This window comes from Eurypyga helias, unplaced genomic scaffold (assembly GCF_000690775.1).
Source record: "Eurypyga helias isolate BGI_N326 unplaced genomic scaffold, ASM69077v1 scaffold5420, whole genome shotgun sequence".
Classification (NCBI taxonomy): Eukaryota; Metazoa; Chordata; class Aves; order Eurypygiformes; family Eurypygidae; genus Eurypyga; species Eurypyga helias.
In genome coordinates, this window is record NW_010223838.1 from 171,054 (window position 1) to 195,309 (window position 24,256).

The window sequence follows — 24,256 nt, forward strand, 5'->3', positions numbered from 1 at the left end:
TCTGGGCAACCTGTTCCAGTGCCTCACCACCCCCTCTGGGAAGAATTTCTTTCTGATGTCCAATCTGAATCTCCCTGCTTTCAGTTTAAACCCATTACCCCTTGTCCTGTCACTACAGGCCCTTGTAAAAAGTCTCTCTTTTTTGGTCAAAGCCTTATCCAGCCTGGCCTTGAAAATAGCCAGGGATGGGACATCCACAGCTTCTCTGGACAACCTGTATTTTAAATACTCAATTACACACAGGAACATAGGCTTTTTTTTCTTTTTTTTTTTTGCTTCTGTTAGGCAATGGAGAGTGTGAAAAACATTTTTAAGAAGAATCGCCTCCTGCTCACATAGAGAAAATAAATTCTGAACCCAGCAGAGGATTGTAGGAAAGAAAGTTGAGGTTGATACTCCTAAATTTCTCAAACACCATTCATTTTGGGGGTGAAAATTATAAGTATTATATTTTTTGTATGTCTATACAGTAGTTTTATCTCACTGTGTCATAGAGGGAAACTGAAGTTAATACCAGGGTAAAAAGAGGAAAGGGGTTTGGGGGATAAAGACATGGATATAAAAGAAATAAGATTTCAGTAGTTTTGCTGTTCTTAGAACAAGCTGATAATCTGCCAGTTTTCCATTGATATAAAAAATATATGCCTACAAACCTTCATTTCTGTTTAATAGAAAATTTCTTTGAATTTGTGTAAAAGCAATTTAACTGAAATGCTGGTTGGAATATACGGGGCATGAAGTTACCTTACAAATACCTATGAAAGTAAAGGACACATATTCAGAAGGAAGTGCCTGCTCTCTATCTAGTATGTGTATTTGTGTGCATATGCAAAAAAAAAAATCTAATTTGTAACCTTTCTACTACCATCTTGAATGTAATGGAAACTTTTTTTTTTAAGCTTTACAAAACTATTAGTTATTCAGTAGAAACTGGAAAATCTTTGTGATTTTTAGTCTTTCCCTGCGTTGGATACTTCAGTATCCAGCATGAAATCTAGGTGGTGAATGGAATAGGCTTTGATATTACAAGACCACAACTGAACTGATTATTTTAAGCATAAACTCTGAAGAGAACCTTTGCAAGTTTAGCCCATCTTTGGCCTGCAGTTCTATGAGAGCCTTTTACAAAAAAAATACCATAATGGAATAATGCTTCTTGTATGTGCTTACAAGAGACCAGTTAGGTTTGCTGGTTTTGGTATAACCTTTGAAACTGAAACAGCCATTTAGTAGAACTTGGGGAAAAAACCCCCACCTTTAGAGTCATTTCTAATTACTGGTTTTGGCCATGATATATCCTAAGTATATTGTAGTTCCACATGCTCTTTATTTTTTCCTAGCATTTGTGTCTCAGTATTTGATACAAATTACTTGGCACACACAGCCCAGTGTTCACAGACAGAAATAATAAATCAAAGTGCGATCTGATCAAGGAACAAGTTATTAAGGATTAAATCACAATTTTTAATGGGTAACAATCAAAGACAGAAACAACATAAACAGGAGCATTTGATGATCTCTCTTTCCTCCTTCTTCAAGAAACTCAAATGTGAGGTTGGCTTAGCAGTTGGCTATTAGTACATTAAGTCTAAAGAATGTAACAGATTAGGTTAATGGCTGATTTCAGCGGTATATTTTTATTTTCTGTTATAACTTATGGCTCTGAATTCCAACTTTTTTGCCATTTAGGACAATTTAAACTGCATCAATTTAGATTGTATAATCACATAATCTCCATCTGATGGTTTATCTGAATCTGAACATTGTAATTTCTCACAGTGCTGAAATGTGTCAATTCTGTAACCTTACATCGAACCATAGAATGGTTTGGGTTGGAAGGAACCTTAAAGACCATCTAGTTCCACCCCCCCTGCCATGGGCGGGGACCCCTTCCACTACACCAGGTTGCTCAAAGCCTCGTCCAGCCTGGCCTTGAACACTTCCAGGGATGGGGCTTCCACAGCTTCTCTGGGCAACCTGTTCCAGTGCCTCACCACCCTCTCCGTGAAGAACTTCTTTCTCAGGTCCAAGCTGAATCTCCCCGCTTTCAGTTTAAACCCGTTACCCCTTGTCCTGTCACTACAGGCCCTTGTAAAAAGTCTTCTCCCAGCTTCCTTGTAGCCGCTTCAGGTACTGGAAGGGGCTATAAGGTCTCCCTGGAGCCTTCTCTTCTCCAGGCTGAACAAGCCCAACTCCTCTCAGCCTGTCCCCACAGCAGAGGTGCTCCAGCCCTCTGATCATTTTCATGGCCTCCTCTGGACTCGCTCCAATCAGTTGATATCCTTCTTAATTCCTGGCAACTCTGAAAGCATTTGAGATTTTCATAGCAATTTCAGCGCAGAAAGGATTTAAATTGTGTTATACTGTAGATGAAGAATGTATTACAATGTGGCTTTAATAAGGTAGTTTGTACTTCAAAAATACATATAAAGTGGCCTTCTATAGATGATTTCTCTGACATCTTGAGACTGCACTGCAGGTAATTTAATAAATAAATCTCAAACCCAACTTCTCAAAGCTAGGTAACACTACTGATTTCAGCTAAATTTCATAAGGTAGTAAATCAGCATAAACTGAGATCTCTTTCAATACCCTTTTTTTTTTTTTTTTTAAACAAACAGAGGAATCCATCTGTTGTAATACTGTGAAGTACCAAGGACAGAGCTGTAGAAAAACAGTAGTTTGTTTCTCCAAAGTAGGCATTGTTCAATAGATTAAAAGTTTGGTTTTGTTTTTCAGTCTTTGTTGCTTTATGATTGTTACTTAAAGCTCATGGGTTTTTTTGTTTGTTGGTTGTTTTTTTTTTCTATTGTTTCAAATTGCTTTTAATTGAAAGTAAAATCGCTTATCAGTCGAAAGACAGTTTTGCATACATTATTTCACTTTTGTTTAGGCCTAGTTCTGCTTAGAGCATCCTTTTGTCATCTATATCAGTAATCTATATTACCTAGAGTTTCTCAGATGATTTTAAGGATGTTTGCAATCTCACATAAATATTGAATATTCCTTTAAAATGGTACTAATTACTTCAAGTGGGAGTGTTTTTTTGGAGTATACAATGCCCTACAAGGGATATATTTCTATCAAACAGACAACCCGTTGCTTCTCTCCCAAAATACCTCATTTTGTCTTTAGTGATATAGGGCTGTGTATACAAGTTTATTATTTAAATAATTTAATTTCTTTGAATAAGTTCAAAGTACGATTTTCCATAAAATTTGCTTTGGCAAACTTAGGGTATTATATCAACAACTGTGATTCTTTTAGATTTCTGTTAAAGTTTTCAATAGTAGCTGAAATTTTCATTTTGCAAAGTCTGGGACTGCAGAAGTGTTTTATATGCAGTGTTTAACTTCATATTCTTGGGTAAAAATCAATATGAGCAAAGTTCTTTCTTGTCTGTTGTTGTTAGCCTATATAACATCTGAAATTGTGTTCCCTCTGCTTCTGCCTTATAAAGGTGCTGACATAAAAATATCCTTTGCTGATCTATCAATGCTTTAGAAAAGCACTAAAACCAGGCTAACCTACTAACCTGTGATGAACTGTATTCGAACCTGCCCCAGACAAAGTTGCTTCACCACATCACGTAGTAGGAAACAAGTCAAGGTTATGGTTCCTCTTCCTTGATAGCCCACAGGGCTCTGTAAAGCAGGATGTTGAGTTAAAAAGCAAAGAGGATGTGTTGTCTGCTGGCGAAGTACTTGATTTTTTTTGTTCTCAGCTCTGAATGCAAACTTTATACAAACCTGTTTGGAATTTGTGCTTTGCTAGCTAGTTTTTCCTCTGTCAGACAGTGGCTGAAATTTGTGTCTCACTGTAACCAAAGTTGTCATGGTAAAATCTTGTTGTATTGTGAAAGTGGCTGTTGAGGTAGTACCCAAAGGTGACTTAGGTGATCAGTGGTGCGCTGAAGTGCCAAACTCTGCTCTGGGACTCTTTGTGGGGCCTGTCTGAAGTAGATATTTTTGTGAGCAACACTGAGACCTGACATACATTCAGTGACCCAGCTCGTCAATTGCATGCCTCAGTATTTGAAATCATGGTGGTTCGTATTTCTTACATAAACTTTGTCCATTTTATAAAATTAGGAAGATAATTGTTGGAATCCCAGACCGAATGGGAGATGTTGCCGTTCAGTTTCATAAAAGGCCCCTCTTGGAAGAGGTTCGCTCCAACTCCCAACCTACGTTGCCTGCTGGGGCATGTGAAGGGTAACAGGTCTTGTTTGAGGACTGCTGATGCAGCACACCACTGCCCTGTGTCCAGAGGAAGGAGAAAGACTCGAGCAATGCTGCTTCTCATCCCCATGGCAGCCCTCCCTCTGTCAAGGAAACTGGGGTTGTAAGAGTTGATGCAGTGCAGAAATAGTAGTGTTCCCAACGTAACTGCCCCAGTAACAGATAAAAGAACAAGACTGTATTTGCCAACTTTTTTTTTTTTTGCATTTGGAAAGTTCTATCCTAGAACTGGGAAAACATGACAGTTTTAACTGTGATATCTGAAAGACTAGAGTTTGTTTGAGGGGCGATTGGGGGGGGGTGGTGGTGTTTTTTTTACTAAATGGGGTTATGTGTGACTGTGCTTAGTGAGTTCTGCAGAGGGAATGGTCATTCTATCTTAATGCCTACTGGGTATGTGTGGGTTCTTACTGATTTTAAAAAAGTAGGATTTATGTTCCATTTAAATATTTACTAACAGGATGTTATTGGAAAACGTTAAACACGCTCCCTGTTTGTACTGTTCCTTAGTGATTGGCTTTCTTGTTAATGAAATTTAGTTTTATACCCTTACAGCAGTTGAGCAATTATTTGCTTGATTTAGTTAAATGGCTTAATTATTAGCAAAAAAACAAACAAACAAACAAAACTTGAATTAAAGATCAGACTTAAAGGTTTCATGCATGGGGCTGCTGTAGAATCGATACCTGTCTTTCTACCCACTAGTATTGCGAAGGACAATGAAAGAGTTGCCTTAGGCAGAGCATATCCTCTGTTGCTGCATGTCTGGAGACACAGATGTGTGGGGAATAAAATAGGCTTTTCTTCCATTTATTTCTTTGTTTGCCAGTGTAGCATCTAAGTAAATATAGTTCTTTTTAGATAATCCCACCTGAAATTAATGGGATGAATGTAGCTTGAGGCATGGATGAAGTGCAGTCACGGCACAATAACAGCTAAGGGGCCCTGTATCAGATGTATCAACCAGTAAGCAAAGTTGAATAAACTATTTCAGTATTGTACCTAGCCTGCAAATATTATAAATATTTCACAAACTTACATGTTTACCTTGCTGACAGTTATGGTTTCTGTGTGTTGTACTTTATGCCAGTTTAGTGACTGAGGACTTTGCTTTGTATGTAAACCAGCTGGCTTTAATAGGACTCCACCAGGAAGAAATAAATGTGTAACTTGAAAAAAATGGTAGACTGTCTACTGCCTGTTTATGTTTTGTGACTGCTTTTCAGTCCCTGAAAATAGTTTTGTGCCATTAGTATTCAGTGACTTTAGGTTAAAGCCTAGGCAGAGGAGAAGGACAGGAAGATTTTTTCAAGATCTTGGTCAAGAAAACTAGGTAAAAGTTGGCAGCTTAAAGTATTCAGAATGGTTGCAGAGAACTCCTTCAGGGAAAATATTTTCCTGCACGTATTTAAATGAGCAATTCTATCTATAGAAGTGATGTGCATAATTTCTAGATATCCAGGATGTGCTTATCTATTTTTTTTTAAATTATTTTCTTTTTACTAGACAAACAGGATTCTGGCACTTCCTAAGTCACTGGGGGAAGTCTGCTACTTTTACAAGCGGTCAGCACATATCCTCCTGTGCTGGTTAAACCATAACACCTCCATTTCAAAAATTATTCACACTTCACTGTAAAACTGCAGGCAAAAAAAATCCTGCGGTAAGGTTTTTCCAGATTCTTCCTGCTGTGACAGTTAGAGCTTTTCTCCTAATTAATTCTAAATTAATTCCTGGTCAATTTTATAACCCTTTACTTTGTGTCCTTTGGTTTAAATAGCTTTTTATTTTGCAAGTAATTTCATCCTCATGTGTTTCTAGAGAGAAACTTTATTCTTTCACTGTGCTTGTCTTTATGAGGATAAAGGAGGCACTGTCTTCCCGCTCCACTCTCCCTCCATTTGATAGACTTCACATTTTCGCAGTTACATCCGTAAGCTTTGAACAGAAGTTTCATGTTTCAGTTAACATTTTAATTCATCTGCCTTATCTCTGGGAGGTGGACTGGCGAGAAAAAAAAAAATTGAAACTTTGGAACTTGAAACAACTGATCCTGTGGTTTGGGTTTTTCAGAATATTTTGGGGTTATGCTTTTTTATTTATTTAGCTTGGTATTCTTAGCAACTGTAGGAAGTTTATGAAAAAGTGCCAGAATATTTTCAAGTCTTCACCCAAGTTTACCATTGAGTTTACTCTTCTGTATCAAGCCTCCTTATTTCAAGGAAGTGCTTTTCTTTTTTCATCCTTGTGTGAGGAAGAAGGAAAGCTTTGTGCCTCTATAATTACAAAAGATAGGTACATACTCAGTTCTTGCTAATTGCTCTGCTCCACCGCTACCTTACGTTCAATGCTTTCACTGTATCGCTGCTTTTGTAGTCCTTCTTGTCTGTTCTCTCTCCTCTGCCAGCACTCTCCAAAGAGCTGTTATCATTTTCAAGTGTAAACAAATGAAGGGAAAGGCATGTCAAGAACAGATGCACTCCTGGCTATAGGAGGAACTTCCTTATGTAGCCATCTGCCCCGGCCACTGCGAGGAACGTTCTTCCTCTGTGTGTAGAAACTGGTCATTTGGAGGAAACTCTTTTTTTCCCCCCTGTGTTTATTATAGACAAAGGAAGTGGCAGTGTGAGATGAAAATCAACTGTCTCCCTTAAAAGGAAATGGATTATAACTATATATTTGAGTTTTATGGTTGTGCCTTGAACTTTTTAAAGAGGTTTTCAGTGTAATAAGGCATCATAATAAGCATGACAAACTTGAACTTGCTTGATTGCACAATTACATAAATTTACTGGCCAAATTGAAAAGTTTTTGCTAAACTTTTAGCTTTGTCTTTTTTCACAACAAAAAAGATGAAATATGCATGCACCAAACCTTTTTTAGAGAGAGCTTGCCATTTTTTACAGACATCATTAATCTGTTATCACTTTCTAGGTGAGTGAAAAGGAACTAGTTTTTATTTAAGGTTTGAGAGCCAGTAGATGAAGAAGTACAGACTCCGTCTGCTGTTGCTGGTTGCAGACTTCAACCCCTAGCAATCAGGTGGAGGGAAATGGGTTGCCTAACAAATGAAGGAATGGATTGGATCTTTAAAAATGGGGCTGAACAAACATGCTAAGAACTTGAAGGAGGTCGCAGACTTTCATTGTTATTGCCCGTGGGTTTCACTTCATCTCCCTCTGTCCATGTTCTTCTATTCTGTAGCTAGTCAGCTCATTTCTTGCAAGCTTAGCTGACTACAGTAATTATGCAGCTGTTTGTTCTCAGTTTATGACATTACAACTTCTTTTTCTACAACCATGGACAGTTTGCTTGAAGGATGTTTTGTAATTCTCTAGTTTAATAGGCATAGAAATATTTTATTTTAAATTTTGTCCTTAATGTATCTTTATAAAGACACTTCTGGTGTATTTTTAGAGATTTTAAAGTAATTTTGAGTATATTCGATGAAAAATCTCTATCTGGAATATAGCAAGTGCTAAAGAATGTGAAAATAAGACATAGGAGGTATATCAAACTTTCCTTTGATGGGTTTAGGTATTCCATTCTGAAATGAAAGAGGCTCTAAATGAAACTCCAATGAAAAAGAAAGTGTTTTTGTGGCAAAATAACCCATACTTCACCTATTTCTGAAAGAGAAGGAAGGAAAATATAATCAAACTTTCAGTTGAAGCTTGTTGAAGAGTTGTTAATATAACTTCACAGACTGCAAAGGTAATTGAGTTCAACCTCTCAGCTTCTTGGGAAAGAACCTCAAGTGCTGAACAGACCATTTTTGTAGTATTTGCTCTAATGTCCTCTTTGCAACCATATAGTGAAGGACATGTTCCCTTCAGATATTACTCATTGAGCCTATCTCTTTGCTTTCTGTTTGTCTTACCAATGGGGAGCAATTTTCAGAGCAAGCAGTTTTCAGAGGCAGCCCCAGAATTTGCTGCTTGAACACAGTGTTGCTGGAGCAGCCAGCAGAGAGCCTCAAGAATGAGATCCCTGCTCCCATGGCCCTTCCCTCTGGCTGCTGTTTGTTCATCACCTTTGCCATCCCTCCTGCCCAGGTCCAGTGATTTAGCAATGTGGTAGCAAGGCTGAACTGCATTGTTTCTCAGAACCTTGGGTCTGCTTCTCAGATATAATGCCTAGCTAAAAATCAACATGATTTTTGTCTTGGGAGTGGCTTAGATAATGTGAAATACAGCAATGGAAAGATATAGAACCCAACCACTTCCAGTTTTTTTGAATTATTGTTGAAATAAATAGTAGTTTTTCATTTGATCCTAGGTCTTATTTTGTATTTTACTCATAAGGAAAATATTTACAAGAGGGTGGTGGTGTTTCATGTGTAGAAACTGGAGACAAAACAAATATTGAACAATTGCTAATTTGTATTCTTTCTGTGTGGTGAATGACACATTAGATGTGTGGAAGTAATAGCGAGCAATAATGTTGTTAGAGACCTGGATTATAATGCATGCTTTAAAAAGAGGAGTAGGACATTTCACAGGCAGTATTAATTTTAGCACTAACTAAATTTGAAGTGTTTGGATTTAATTTCTGTTACACCTTGTGAGTAATTGCATGAGCGATTGGTGACCATATTTATAGGCCTGAATTTTGTTTGAGTTTAAAGCTAGAGAGGATCTGTCTTTTTTTCATCTTGGTATTGAAATATATCTGCTCCTTAGCTCTTCTAATACTCACTGTGAATGCTTTGCCAGTTTAATGCAACGTTCACCATCTTAACTTTTTATCTATTTAAACAACTACTTAGCCCTTTATAGGTGAACATCCAAGCCTGTTATCTCTCAGAAGCAGAACCCCCTAAGTGTTAATTGTACTCAATTAAAAATATTCTTTTTAGTTTTTCCTTTAGGCATTTTCCTGACTTTGTTTAATCAGAAACTAGAGACTCATAAATCTAGTAATTTTTGTACTGTAAGAATCCACAGGGAAAACCAACAATCAATCAGGACCAGTTTCACAAGGACAAGAGGCAGTTTCATGCCTTGTGAAGATTTTTTTAGATTATGTCTTTTTTTCCTTCTTTCTCTTCTATTCAACCTTATAACAAATAGAAATAAACCACTAACTTTGCTGGAATTCAACACTCAAATCTTGCATACGAGCAGCCTGAGTTTATCTGTATATACACGTGTGCATGTTAGAGAGTGTGTCTGTTGATAGAACAACTTTTAAAAGAAATAAAAGGCTTCTGAAAGAGAAGTAGAAAAAAAACCCACCTTAAAGTGTCAAGTAATTAATCAATAGTGTCAGTACTAGACCATGTAGTGAACACAGATTAATTTGCTAATAATTATAAATAAAAATGCTTTTAATCCAGAAGGCACAAATGTCATGCACTTAACAAAGTAATTTATTTTGTTCAAGGTGACCAATTACTGTATTACTGCTCTTAATATGTAAAATTATTTGTTCCGGAACTGAAATAAGAATGGAATTTCTTTGATAAATTTGTCCCAAAACTGTGTGTAAGAATGTTTTTTGGTTTCTTTTGAAAAAAGTAAGAAGCAGCTTAAATGTGAGGCCATGCAACTAATTTGTTTTTGTGTTAAATCTACTGGTCTAATAGAAAACTGATTCAAAATACCATAATAATAATTTTCCTTGGAGTAGTTGCAGTCTAGAAAAATTTTTAAAGTAAACAAAATTCAGGTTCTAGAAAATCTAGATAAAGTTATTACTATCCTGACAATTATACCCCTTGCCACCTGCAAGACATCTGGCAGTAGTTAAGAATCTTGGTGCCATGCCAGAAAGTATCCGGGATGCTATTCTCTCAGCGCTCACGTTACTGTGAGTACCAGCTGAACGTAACTTCTGTTGATACTAGAAGTGATTCACTATCTAATCTGTTAGTTGAGAGACTGTTTCAAAAGTGAGGCCACATCATGCTGATGGACAGTATAGAACAAAAAAGGATATATTCTTCCATTCTGCTAAGTCCTAACCAAAGATAGAAAGCAAACAATGTAGACAGTAGTTACTTCTTTAGCTATCTGTCCTACTCTTTTCTTCCCCAAAGTCTACTGGTTTAATTCAAAAAGCTTTCCTCAGAATCTGGGATTAGAAACTAGAGATGGAAAAAATCTAACCTCTTTGCAGTTCAAAAAGCTATCAGCAGATTAAAGCATAGTGGAAGAAAATTGCTGTAGGTTAGGGAAGCTACAAATAAATATAACAACCCTTCTACCTAAAAGATACAGCCACTGTTTTGGGTGTGTGTTTTGGTTTTTTTGGGTGGTTTTTTTTTTTTTTTTTAATACTTTTAGATGTATGAAGAGGGATATCTGCCCCTGGATAATAAGGTCTGAGTCTGCACTCTGAAATCACTGATTTTGAAGGATTTTTAAATCTGTGTCATTTTAATACATTTGCATTTTTTTTTTCAGTCTCCTAAAACTTTAGGAACTGTAATGCTTTGAGTATTCATTTAAGCATAATACTGTGAATTCATGTCAGTGATGTCCAGACCACTTACTTCTCAGAAATTTGTGGTTGGTGTAATCTATAATTCATAAGAATGCTTGTCTTAAAAGCTTTAATTAAAGCTCATGGACTAGGAAACTAACTGATGACTGGGAGGGTTTGATATATTTTTTGATACCTCTTCACATACCTCTTGAATTATTAAATTTGTTCAGAGCAGAAAGAAGACAGTAAAAAACTGATGTAGGTGCTTAGTCATACAGTGAATAATCTTGTGAAGCTGCTCAACAAGGACTGATTAAGGTAATGTGTGAAGTGTTAGGTGGTTAATTTTATTGTGCATTTAAAACAGATCTGCATATTACAAGTCAAGAAAAGACAACAGCCTAAATGTGAAGGACTCTTGCAAACAGCTCCACCGTACTCCATCCCCTTTGAAATGTCTCACAGTTTACCATTTTTCTCAATGAGTAAATGAATTTTCTGGTTTTCAAGGAAGTCAAAACTGTTACGTTTAGCATCTGTTTTGTTAAAGCCATATGGATACACCTGATGTCTATGAATTAATCCTAATTTCAGACAAAATAATTTTCCCACTGATTTGTTAATAACATGCAGAGTTGTTACATCTCTCAAATACGAGTCAGCATATTTTTCTTTCTTACCTTATTTTTATTTTCAATATTTATTTTCAAGTTACTTTTTGTAGTAAGCTCTCTTTTTTTTTTTTTCTTATGCAGAGGATTACTACTTCAGGAAAACAGCAGGTTTTCAGAGGCATTACATTACTATAAACTGGCAATTGGTAGCAGACCCACACTAGCTTGTAAGTATTCCAACTATACAAGCTTGCAAAATATTAACTATTGGTTTTTAAGGAAATCTTCTATCCTTTAATAACACTTTCTTTTTTTCATTTGGAAAGCAGAAGGTGAAATTGTGCACTTTTCAGTTGAAATCAAGTGTTTATTATTCAACAACTACATTTAATGTGGTGCATGGAAGAAGCAGATGATGATTTAACATTGAGCAGCACTGGTAGAACCTAAAATGCTTCTGATCAGGAGTTCTGAGCCATAAATACTACTGCCCAAACTTTCATGCTCCTGTTTTCTGTTTCTGACAGACAGTTCCTGATTTTTCTGGTATGTGGTGTGTGGATGAATAATACAATTGTTTAAGTACTTTAATTTTTCCTTTCTTGCCTGGGGGAAAAAGGTAAATAATCCATAGGATGTTGTCAGTCATCGGTTCCAAAATGACATTGGTGTGTTTTAAGATTGCTGACTTTTTTGTAGCTACACATAGACATATATAAGCTCATGTGTATTTGTTTTTGTAACATTTCAAACAATGACACTGTATGCTTGATACAGTTCTATTAGGCAGAACGAAATGGAGCAATAAGAGGAACTAACTGGAGCACACTGGCTAAACAGTGTTCCCTTACCTCTTTCCTCAGTCTTCGTAGCCGCTTTATCCATTTCTTGTCCCTGAACTTCTACCCCTTATATGTTCCTCTTTACAGCCATGATTGACCTAGATTATAGAAAAGCCAAATTAGATAACTATGGGATTGCTTTCAGATATTACTTTGAAGTAAAACAAAGATTAGGTAAAGCATCATGGAAACCCATTAAAAGATAACAATTTTTCCCCCTTCACAGCTGCCTATTTAAATACTGGCATCATCCTGATGAACCAAGGGAAGACAGAGGAAGCCAGGAGGACTTTCCTGAAGTGTTCAGAGATCCCTGATGAAAATTTGAAAGATCCTCATGCTCATAAAAGTTCTGTTACTAGCTGTCTTTATAACTTAGGAAAACTTTTTCATGAACAAGGGCACTATGAGGTAAGACTTAAGATTTGTCTACAATATCATGATAAAACTTCATACATAAATGATACCTATTGCTTCCATCCAGACTTTCAAAATACATGGCAGGTACAAATTGGTTGTATTTCACCAAATCAAGATTACTGTTTTCTACAGAGAATTTATTCTCTACCACCACAGGTGTGATAATGTTAACTAGCACTGTGACGTTCTGGTGTCAGAATCAACATTAGCAATGGCCACATCTGATATGTGTTAAGTCATGGGTTTTGGCTTTGTTGCCATGATTGGTATGCAAACGATATAGCCTGATTACAGATCAGACCTGAAGTGTACTGGCTTTTTAATTCAAATTAGAGTTAGTCTGTCTTTAGTTGAAAAAATGCAATTATGTTTGCTTTGGAGTCTCATGAAATTGGACCTAGTTGGAACAATTCAACACTTCAGTGTTTAAAAATATCCCTTTATGTTCTATTTTCAAATAACTTGACCGAAGTGCTAAAGGGGGTTGGGTGTTTTTAGTGTAAGTGTACACTACACCCTACCTATTCCATCTCATTTACATGTGCAAATGGACCTGTTGTGATTTCTCTTCATTCTCCCTGATGAAATTAATAAAACTGGACACTCACTTGAGTTTTGTCCTTTAGCAGTATTTGAAGGCAAGTCATTCTATCTTTGCATTGCCAGGCATACTTCAGAACAGGAGTTACGCATGGTTTTGATCCATATAATTCTTCCTGACCGTGACACTTAGATCAGCTGTTTAAGATTAGGCATGCACAGGCACTATGGATTCTCTATCATCTGTCTGCTGAATCCAGCTCTGTCAGATGCAGTTACTAATTGGTTAAAACACAGACACAGGCAGCTAATACATCTGTAAAGATAAGAGGACAGCAGCATGTTGTTTGCATGGCTGATAGAGTGTAGAGTTGGAGTTCAATGCCTGGGAGGTGCAAAGGATTTTAAGACTATAAACCATCAGTTTTCTGCCTGGTGGTCATTGCAGACTGACCCAGCCTTGATTTGATCATACACTCTGATTTTTTTCAAGCATATTTCAGCCTTCACAAGCTGCTATTATTCAGTGGGATAATGTATAAAGTGATGCTGAGCTAACAGACTAAGCATCCCAAGTGCGGAATGAGTCGTGTGTGATCAAGTAATTCAAGGCACACCACATTTGCACAGGGAATCTAATTTTGGCATTCTTGACACTCTAGTCCATCTCATTCTTTCTGTGGAGCAGACTTCAGTTGTGAGGATTATATTTTGTTATTATGTGGCAGCAGACAATGATTTCTTTATTTTTAGGTCATTAAATGTAGCTTAGTCATCATAAAGTCCTTTTTCTGCAGTTTGATACTATTCCATATTTTCTGACAGCCTATAGAATTTTATATATGTTTATAAATTCATGAGTCACTGAGCAGGTTAACAAAATGTTCCTTTTATTTTCACATAGAAAAGGAGTTGCAATATTGGAAATAATTTTATCTGTTGTGAAAAAACTTCACTGAATTTGGTAAAAATTATGGAAATAAGAAATGTGAACTTTGTGATATTTATGACACAGATGCTTTTTCTTTCTCTCTGTGCCTTTAATGTGCGGGGAAGGAACATAGTTTAGCTTTACTTTATATGTGAAAGACTGCGTTTGAAATTGGTACTTTATAATGTTTTGTCCAACTTGTGTGTTTCTTTTCAGGATGCCCTTGTGGTTTACAAAGAAGCAATACAGAAAATGCCAAGGCAGTTTGCACCACAGAGCTTATACAACATGATGGGTAGGTGTGTTTTTAGTGCTTCAGAAAGATACTTGAGGAGTCAGGCAGAGTGAAGCAAAAGGGCTTAGCTCACATTAATTACCTAATAAAACCAAAACTAATTGCCTTCAGTAGATACAATCCAAACCAGGTTCAGAGCTGAAATGCCCGCAACTGCAACACTGTATAAGGCACAATAAATTATGAAACTGTTAGATATGGGATATCTTCTAGAGTGTCTATGCAATACTTGTACATTTAGAATGCAGGCTGTTTTTCTCTGCCTCCATAATCTCTCATCCACTATCTTGGAGACCTCATATGCAATTCATCCAGACTTTTTTAATCTCCCATTTAGTAATCTTTGAAACTAAGAAGGAATTGTATTTATTTCACAGAAAATGGAGTGAGGTTGATTGTAACATAAAATTTAGCGTGGGTGTTGAGTGTCAAATTTCCTTGTAAATCAACAAGATGTCTAAACAGGCTTACAGAGATAGCTGGATTTTTTGCAAGTTTTGCCAAAAATTTATGTCCCAGATGATTTACTGTTTGTTAGACATGTACAGTGAGAGAAGTCTTCCAGGACCAGCATACCTGTCCTTCAGAGTTTTAGCAGAGTCCTTTGAGTACTGCAAGAAACATTAATTTATCTGAGGTGGGGGTTTTTTTGTTTGTTTTAAACTTTAACTTCAGCTACTCATGTTCTTCATCTAATCTTCCTACAGGATACATTAAACATAGAAAAAAGGAGATAATATGAATTATTATTTATAGTATTCAGATCTGTAAACAAGAGGGCAGGTTCTTCATTGTTCCACAGATGCTTTCAAGTGAGATTCTCTCTGAAAGGCCATGTGTTTCTGCTAAGCAACCTTAGTGTTTGGCTTAGTAGACTGAGCTCTTATCTGGGACAGAAAATGATGTAAGATGCCTTTAAAGTAGTTTGAAGTAGAGCAATTAAAAAAATATATGTAGAAACAATTAAGTTCAACAGGAAGCATGTAGGGTTTTGTGATTCCCTGTTTCCTCACCCCCCACAGCTCGCGCCAACCCCACCCCCCACCAGTGCCTAAACTACATGGGAATGTATTGGTTGATACCAGCTGGTTTGACACAGTTGTTGAAAGGAGACACAACTCACTCTTCTCTACTTATTTAAGAAAGGCAACTTTTATTAGGTTGCTAAAAGTATTTAGGCATTAAAAAAAATACTTTAAAATTGTAGATATAACTGATGCTACATGTTTGCAAATCTCTGTAAATGCTAAATTGAGTACTACTATTGTTACAGCGACAAAGTATCTAATGTCAATAATAGTACAAACAATTTCTTAACATTTCATACAATTCAATGGAGAGTTACTTCTCCCTGAGAATCTGATCTTTATCAGATTACTGCAAATGGCTATAATCCCTAAAATGCACAAGATGATTATTGCACGGACTTCTGTTCATGAGGAGTCTGAGCTGAACTGTTTTTTTGTCAGTTTGATTTATCAGCATTTGCTGATAAATTTGTTGGTTTATCAACAGTCACTACACTGTGAATTAAGCTTCTGCTTGCTATCGATGCCCTACAGTGATTGCTGTACCCCAGTGCTCCAGCAAACCCTCTGAAGTTTGACTTCACTCTTCACTGCAGTTATGTATTTCAGAATTCTGATAAAAGTGCTCCTCAGAAGTACAGAAATTGAAAAAAGTAAACCAGAGCTGCTGCTGGCATGATGGTTCTGTCACAACGCAGGCCTGTGCCACCCTTTTTCTTTTGTGGTGAATAGATGTTCCCTTCAGAAACACTATAACTTGTAAGATTCTTCAGGTTTTTACTTTTTTTTTTTTCTCCCCATTGGTTACTTATTTAGGTTCAGGAGGCCTTTCTCAGCTTCCTTTATTAGCACAGTCCATGATGTCCAAGTTCACACTGTTCCTGGGATTTGCATTTATTAACTCACAAAGCGATAGTGAGCACAAAGACCAGTTCAGTCCTTTGCCCAGGCTTGGCTGCTTCCCTCCACTGCTTAGCTCATACTCTGGCTTCTGTTTCCTTAATCAGCTGCCGGCACGTCATGGATGTCCTAGTGGCATAACAAGTTAGGGTCAACTAAGATTACCTTAGCCCCTTCCAGCCTGTTGCAAAGAGCAACAAGCTATTATGGAGCTCTGTAAAGTACAACTTACCATTATCTTTATAAAATTTTCAGGCCAGGTACAACATTGAAATAGTTTAATTAGTTCTGTTTAGTCGTTGATAACAGCTAATACAGGACCCGTTAGCTTTATTTTTCCATGACTACATTTCATCCAAGAGGCTACATAAAGAGTTGGGTGGTGGCTTGAATTGAGTGCAGCGCAGCTGTATTAACAGCAGGACTCAGACTGATTTGTTTAAAGCTCTCCTGGATGTGTCTACGTGAGCGTACATGACTGCCGTTAGCTTTGTTAGATTCTCCTACCTGTAATACTGTAGAGGTTAGATGACAGGACAGAGCTAGGTAGGTATGCTTACTTTATAGTGTGGGAAGAAAAATATACCTCTGGGGAGTAATTAAGCTTAGACATCTATTTTAGATTATACAAATAAACCCCTGCAAGCATACTTCTGTAAAAGGAGCTGAGATGACTAGCTTAGACTTGCTAGCTTAAGTTGGGTAAGATAAATCCTAAACACCTATTCAGTCATCTCTTTGCATCCGGTGTGACAGGAGAACAAGGCAACCGCATCCAGTGTCAGCAGTGTATCCACGCTGCAGCTCATGCAGTCTCATTGGGCATCCGAAGAACGACCCTATTGTTTGTTTCTGGTTTGATGTTCAAGATAAAGTTATAAACACATTCACTGTGACACTTTCTTTGATAAACAGCATTACATAAACTTGTCTGCTTACTTCTTGCCTTTAAAAGGGAGGCTAGGGGAACTGAAATAGGCCAGTCCTCTCTCATGTGCTTGGAATTGCATGGACTTCTGAGGTGTGCTCACTCACCGTGTGTTCATTGCTGGGGAGGAAGGGGGAGAAACTGGGGAGCACTCCCATTCTGCTTGGGAAGGAAGGGTCCTTCCCTGTTTCTTTAAGTGTTGAAAAAGTCTTCAAGGCTTATCATGAAATCCAAAAATAGGTAAAGTCTGAGGATTTTCTGCTGCAGTTGTCATTGCGATTGATGTATTTTGAGTCTCTCGCAATCTCTCTGCTTGGTTCAGTGTTAGATATTGGCATGTGATGTAAGAACAGTGCTTACTCTACATTTTAATAATTATTCAATCATTTCATTGAAAATTTTCCTGAGACTTTTTTCCCAATATGATCTACATGACATACTTGAAAGCGAATAAACGGGAGACGAGCTGTTTAAACTGAATTAGGGTTTGAACTCCAGCACTCCAAGTGCAGTAGCATTAACGCTCCAACAGTGTTAAGCCTTTACACCACCTGCTTTCCCTGTTTGCATTTCACTTCTTTTCCTGTGCTTGCTTCTATTGGCCTTTCTTTTTGACAGACCCAGTGACTCATTCCTCCGGAGTGCCAGTCTTGCCTGGCTGACTCTCATCCTTTAAAACTCTCTGAGTAACTTGCCCCTTAAAGGAAGAAGTAGTATTGGGTCTCAAGAAGCTAGCTATCCATTTGACTTTGCATTTTGTTCATGGCACAAAAGACAGGGCCAGAGACCAGCATCAGATGTTCCAAGTTTGTGCATATGAAATGTTGCAGGGTTGATTTTGGTCTCCTGTTGCTGTGATTTATTTTGCCAGGTGTGCAACAACTCAGCTAAGGAAACCATATGTTTCTCTGGCTTTCTACCAAAAAGTAAAACCTTTTCTTTTTCTTTTTTTTTTCTTAAAAGAACCCCCAACAGCTAAAAATTAAAACTCTAAAACTAGAATAAAAATAATTATTCAACAAGTTGTATAGGGTTGGCTTGCTATTTATTTTCTCTGTGTCATATTTCTTTGATGTAAATTAAAAAGTACATGCTAAGGTTACACAGATTAATTTGCTTGGCATGGCAACATGCACTACAAAGGCCAGAGTCCAGCTCAGCTGCATTAAATAGGTAATATATTTTGTTTAAAGTTTCAATTAAAACCTGGGGTCAAAAGATAAAATGGTCCCTGTGGGATCTTGAACACTTTAATGCCAATATTAGGATTGCTTAAGGATAAGCCTCTGCTCTAGATGTCTTTTGCGTTCCTTGAAATCTGATATTGTACAGTTGATTGTATTACATTGCTTTTAAAACCACACTGGCCCACCTGCTACAGTAATTCATACTTCTGCCAGTTAAGTGGTGTGAGGTGGACCATGGAGGCTTTATTTTATTACTGAACAGTAACAAGAAAGATGTTGGGGTGGCATTGTTAAGGTTTAGATTGGCAAGATACTGCCATGAAGACAAATGTCTTGATCACTCTTTATCTGCCCTTGCCAACTAACGTCTGGATGTCTATTCTCAAATACATTTAATGCAAAGCCTTACAAACATTTTTGATGATAAATGCAAGTTACAAAAGGAGCTAACGTTACAGGAGTGAATACAGCTAATGATGCACAGATTAGGGTTTAGCTTTCTCCTTGCTAATCTGCTACATTGCACATGGACAGAAAACAAATCAGACACAAGTCGCAGCCAGGTACAGGACAGGACAGGAGAGCCAGATTTTACATCTGGTGCAGAGGTTTGCATCATAAGTACAAAGGCTTAGCATGCAGAGAGACTTTCTGTGTTGATGATTATAACACAACTGTCGCTTTATTTGATTATGCTTTTGGGTGGATGTGGCTGTTTGTACAAACCTGTTAATATTGTTAAGGCTCCTATCCCATTTGCCCTGTGCTCCCATTAAATGCTTTTTTATTGAATTACTTTAAAATGTTGTTTAGAACTCCAAGAAACACTTCTGCTGGTATAGTCTTACAGCTCATGCTGTGCAATACTTACTTTTTAAGAGTCAAAAATGATTAAGCTGTGAAATACATATCCCACATCATAATTTACGCAGAGCATGGTACCTGCACTTGTCTGGGCTCCAGACATCAGTGTGCTTCCTATGCATCTTGTGAAACTTTACCAGTAATTTCTTACTAAACGTACATTGCAAACTTTTTTTTTTGTTTTAAAACTATCTTCGTTGAAAGAAAAAAGATTTTTTTTTTTCCATTCAGATGATTATTTTATTATATGTTCTAGGGAAATAAGAATTGAGCCCACTTCAGTAGTGTTCGGAGTAAAAGGCGGTGCTGCTTCTCTACCCCTCCCTGCTCCCATCCTGCTACTTTAATTCTTCCCCCTGTGAGAGTTTTATGGCAGTTTATATCTGCTGTCCAAAGCTGAGTATAAATCTCTGGGCTGATTGCAATGTCTCCTGTTTTTTCACTTCTGTTTGTTTGAGGGATTCAAGCTGGGTAGAAGGGTTACAAAAGTGGATTACTTAGAGGGTAGTGGACACAATGTTTGAGACCAGGGCATTTTCTCCCAGGTTCTCATTTTATTTCTTTGAACTCCTGAGCTATAATTTCATATGAAATTCTTGAGTTTTCTTAGGCAATATTCTGAAAAACCTATGAGACGAAGTCTGAAATGCATTTGTATTTTAAACATATGGGGATTGTATGAAAATAAGTATAATCATAACATTTATACACCAACAAAAATATGGTTGAATACTGAAATTGGACTACAGAGATCCCACTTCGTCGTAATTCTAGTGGAAAGTTTTTCTACTAAGCGTGTTTTAAAGAAACCTATACTGACATAGCATCTGTGTTTTCCTGACAAAAAAAAAAAATCTTTAAAAGGTGTGTAAATGAAGTTAAAGGCAAAAAGAGTACAATCATTCAGTTATGAATTCTTGTTCTGTATCCTTATGATTTACTGCTAGTTTCCCATCTGTTGGAAAATGAAAACAGAATTATCTATCTCAGGTGAGCTCAGTGGCTCTATTTGTGTCAATACACTTCTTTCACTGGAAGTGTTATTACAACAGAAAACAGCTGTGCAATGTCCATGCTGTTCCATGCAGCAGCAGGTTTTATTTTGCCCTTCATTTATATCTGTTTTCCAGTTTTAGGTATTTTCCCACAAAAGTAGCTTAGTGGTCTAATTAAATAAGATCAAAGGCTTTGCTTTGGGTAATCGAGGCCTGTAAGAATCTGCTCAACCAAAGTAAATGTGGATTGACTCCCATCCATCAAAAACCCTCTTAAAATACAATACATTCCTTGAAATCTTCAAGGAGATTGTTCAGTAAAAGGAAAAAAAAAACCAAACCATGTGCTTAGTCTATGCAGAACTCAATGCTCATTAAGTTCACATGCTTCAGTTGTTTCAGAGAAGATCTACATGCACTGCATATTTATCATCTCTTAATCTTTTGCAGTATATCTTAAACATAAGTATAGGATAATATCAACCTGTGCTTCTAGATTTATTACGTTATTGTATGCACTGCTACTTCAGGAAAGAAGGAGGAAGTTATATATCTAGGGAGGTACATTTATGATAAGTGCATCTGCAGCCTTGATTTGCACAAGGAGGCTGCAAGGTTGTGTTGTGAAAGACACAAATCCCATGTGGTATTGTGGTACAGAGTGATGCAGATCTCTTCATTGTTTTCTAAGGCAATCTGTTTATCTTCCAAGTTTAAAGAAATGATGGAAAAATGAAATGTAAATCCTGGCTGAATGTATATATTAGACATTTTCCTTTTCAGACTGCATCTCCATCTTCCTTTCTGTTTTGATACCTGCTCTTGTCAATGCCAAATTCTGTATTTTTTCTATTACATTGTTACCATACAGGAATTTGACTGGGAAATAATTCACATATACTGATGCAAGGCAAATTTACCCTGCACTGTCTCCGTTACATAGATAACCTTTTAGTTATCTTTTCAGCAATATCTTCTGGAGTCCTAAGAAGAGGAACACAGGAGGGACATATGTTCTTAATCTGAAAGTGTGGCACCTATAGAGTCACAGGGCTATTACATCCATAGTTCCATTGAACTTACAAATAGATAGGTCTAATATGCTCCTGCAAGCACATGCCTTTGCTTGGTATATAACCTGCATCTGAAACAGAATAAGTCTGAAGTTAGCAGCTGAGAGGTTAATCTAGAACCATATAGCATACATTCATGTAAATGGTACTTAATCTTGCTTTTTAACAATCTGGTTTATGTCTTAAAAATCTTAACTTTATTTTTCATTTTTAAGATTTGTTTTAAGCTCACCTTCCACTTTATTATCAAGTATAAAATTAGCCCTTCAGGGGAAATAGCTGATGGCAAGCTGACCCTCTGTTAGTGTTACTATTTAGTATAAATATTTAATGTTTAATATGATTGTTATTGTTCTTTAATTATATTCAATTAATTTTTCCTGGGATCATTTTAGTAGGTGTGGTTTTGTTGTCATTTTAGTTTGTTGGGATTTTTTTTTTTTCCCATTATCTTGAAAGATTATTTGTCAAGACCAAGGGTTCTGGGAAAATATGAGGAAATACTGCTTTGGAGAATGGTAGTCTTGCAACTGATCTATCTCTATGGCAGAGAAAATCCACTTGAGTACCAGGATTTCAGAGTGGTGTAAGTCTAGTTAAAAGGTAGCCCATTTCTCATTCCTTTGTCATAAAATATTAATAGGGATTTTAATGAACTATGTATACACTCCTTTAAATAGTTTCTGTTGCATATTAATGTATTCTTTTATACTACATTAGTAAACGAGAGTTAAAGTAAATAATCTAACTCCTTTTGCAGTAGGCTAAGAAATGGTTGCATAAATAACAGAAAATATTAGCTGACTCAAAATTTTTTTGAATGACTGATTTGTCATCTTTTACTCTGGTTAGCTATTGAATTTCTTGCCACCACTCATTGTACAGGCAGTGCTGCACATGGCTGCCTATTGATACAGTTTAGGGAACTGAAATAACTGTCAATTTATGTCTTGAGGTTTCCACTGCCATTAATTCCTTTCTCAGATGTTGCTATCTTTAATAGAAAAGTAGAATGCAACTCTTGAACTTAATACTTCGGAAGAGTTTGATTAATAAATTGTCTGTGTGACCTTTTAGATTTTTAACATGAGTTTTGAAAGATTTTACAAATTAAGTAGTTAAAGAAAATACAGAAACCTGCTCACACATACCATTGGTTTGCATATTTTCTGCCAATGGACAGTTATTTTTCTAAATCATTCATGTCACAAGTTTATAAAATTACATGATTGTAAGTGACAAATACTTTCTTTCATGTTTTAATCTCAGACACACAAATGCACTCTCAGTGGCAAAGGTCAATCCTTACATGCTTTCTCTGTCATTTTGTTGAAAAACTGTCACAAGCTGAAATAGCTTTTATTAAAATTGCATCAGTCTTACAGATAAAATCACTTGATTGAATTAACACTTCAGTTAACTTTTGCTTGATTTTATTCTGGTCTTTGAGTATGGCAGTGCAGAGGCTTTGTCAGTTTTCAACTTACTTTGACTCCTTTTTAGATAGCAGCATTGTGTAAATAATTTAGAAGTTGAATTTAATAACAGGCACCATAATAGTACATCCTTCTGTAGTAATGACCTGTTCTAATTGTTTGTAATATAGCCGTTTTTGGTGACATAGGGCTTATGGGCACAAAACAGACTCTTCAGGAAAAAGAAATGTTCAGTTATAGAGAATTCCCTGGAAAGTCTTTAGGGGAATAAAGTTCCTTTCTCTACAGTTTGACATTTAGATTGACATATTGTAGCTTCATTTCTAGATGCACCACTCAAAAATACCCTCAAGTTTTAGGAAGTTAGTTTGTAAAGTAGTTGAGCTCTTAAAACCTATTAAAACTGAATTTGTCAGTACTCTGAAGATGTTAATCTCTTCTTAGAGTAGAATCCATCCTGGAAAACAGATGAGAACATTGAATCTTTTTGAAATTTGGCATATACTGCCAGCAGATAATAACTCCATCTCATATGGCTGCTTACATTACTTTTTAAAGGATCTTGTTGTTAATTGCTTGAAACTTTGCCAAGCTGCAACAGGTTGGGCTGGAATTTTCCACTTAAAGAAAAGAGCAGTATGGATTCCTCATTTCCTGTATGCTAAATGAAGCAGGGGCCTGTGGGAAAAGTAGTATGCAATCAAATAATTAAATATTCTGCCATAAAGTGTACAGCTAGGGAGAGAAGTTGAGGGGAGTATATAGCTTGACTTCTGACTTCTTCCATCTTTTCAACACTTGACTTCATGACTTTATTTTTGTGAATAAAAATAAATAAAATATTTTGAGCTTGAATAAAAAAGAGTGGTCTTTTCTCCCTAATGCCTTCACAGCTATTAATTTCCATGTAATCCAGAACTGGGGACATTGACTCACCTGGAGACAGCCTTAGCAGACCTCTGCTTGGGTCAGCTGTAGTCCTCTCTTGATCCTCCAGTGGTAGAACTGGATAAACTCTGACTTCCTAATTTTGGGAAGATACTTAGCCATTTATTTGGAGTGAATCAGCTGGTGAGATGATGAAATCCTGACTCTCGTGTAGGCATTTTCAGTCTGTCATTGCCTTGGGCAAGAGGACATTTATATCTAGAGCCCTTGTGAAAGAGCTGTCTAAATTCAGGGTATTAATCTGAAAGCTGCTGTTCTTCACCATGACATACTTGTTTGTTATTGCTTATTTCCAACCTCTGAGAAATTTGGTACTTTTCTTCTTGGATAAAGAGCCTGTCTTCATATTTTAAATTCATTCTCAGAAACTTCAAGACTACAATTATCTGTACCACAGTGTATGGCTTTCTGACATCCCATTCATCTGTTGTTCTTCAACGTTGCCTGGCTTAGCCTCTCCAGTAAAGGATTTTGCTTTGAAAAATGCCCAATTGTGATTATTTCTTACGTGATGACTTCAGACTAGCAATTTTAAAACTATTGATGCTATATTCCACTTTAAACTAATTGTAGCAAATCACCTAA

At 36.7% G+C, this 24,256-nt stretch overlaps 1 protein-coding gene across 1 annotated transcript in view; it reads left to right on the top strand.

The window, feature by feature from the left end:
- TMTC2 (transmembrane and tetratricopeptide repeat containing 2) overlaps positions 1–24,256 on the top strand; it is a 109,366-nt gene that overhangs the window by 69,628 nt on the left and 15,482 nt on the right. The window contains exons 6-8 of the mRNA XM_010154700.1: positions 11,426–11,511; positions 12,353–12,537; positions 14,234–14,312. Coding sequence (XP_010153002.1) covers positions 11,426–11,511; positions 12,353–12,537; positions 14,234–14,312 — 350 coding nt within the window. The remainder of the gene's footprint in view (positions 1–11,425; positions 11,512–12,352; positions 12,538–14,233; positions 14,313–24,256) is intronic.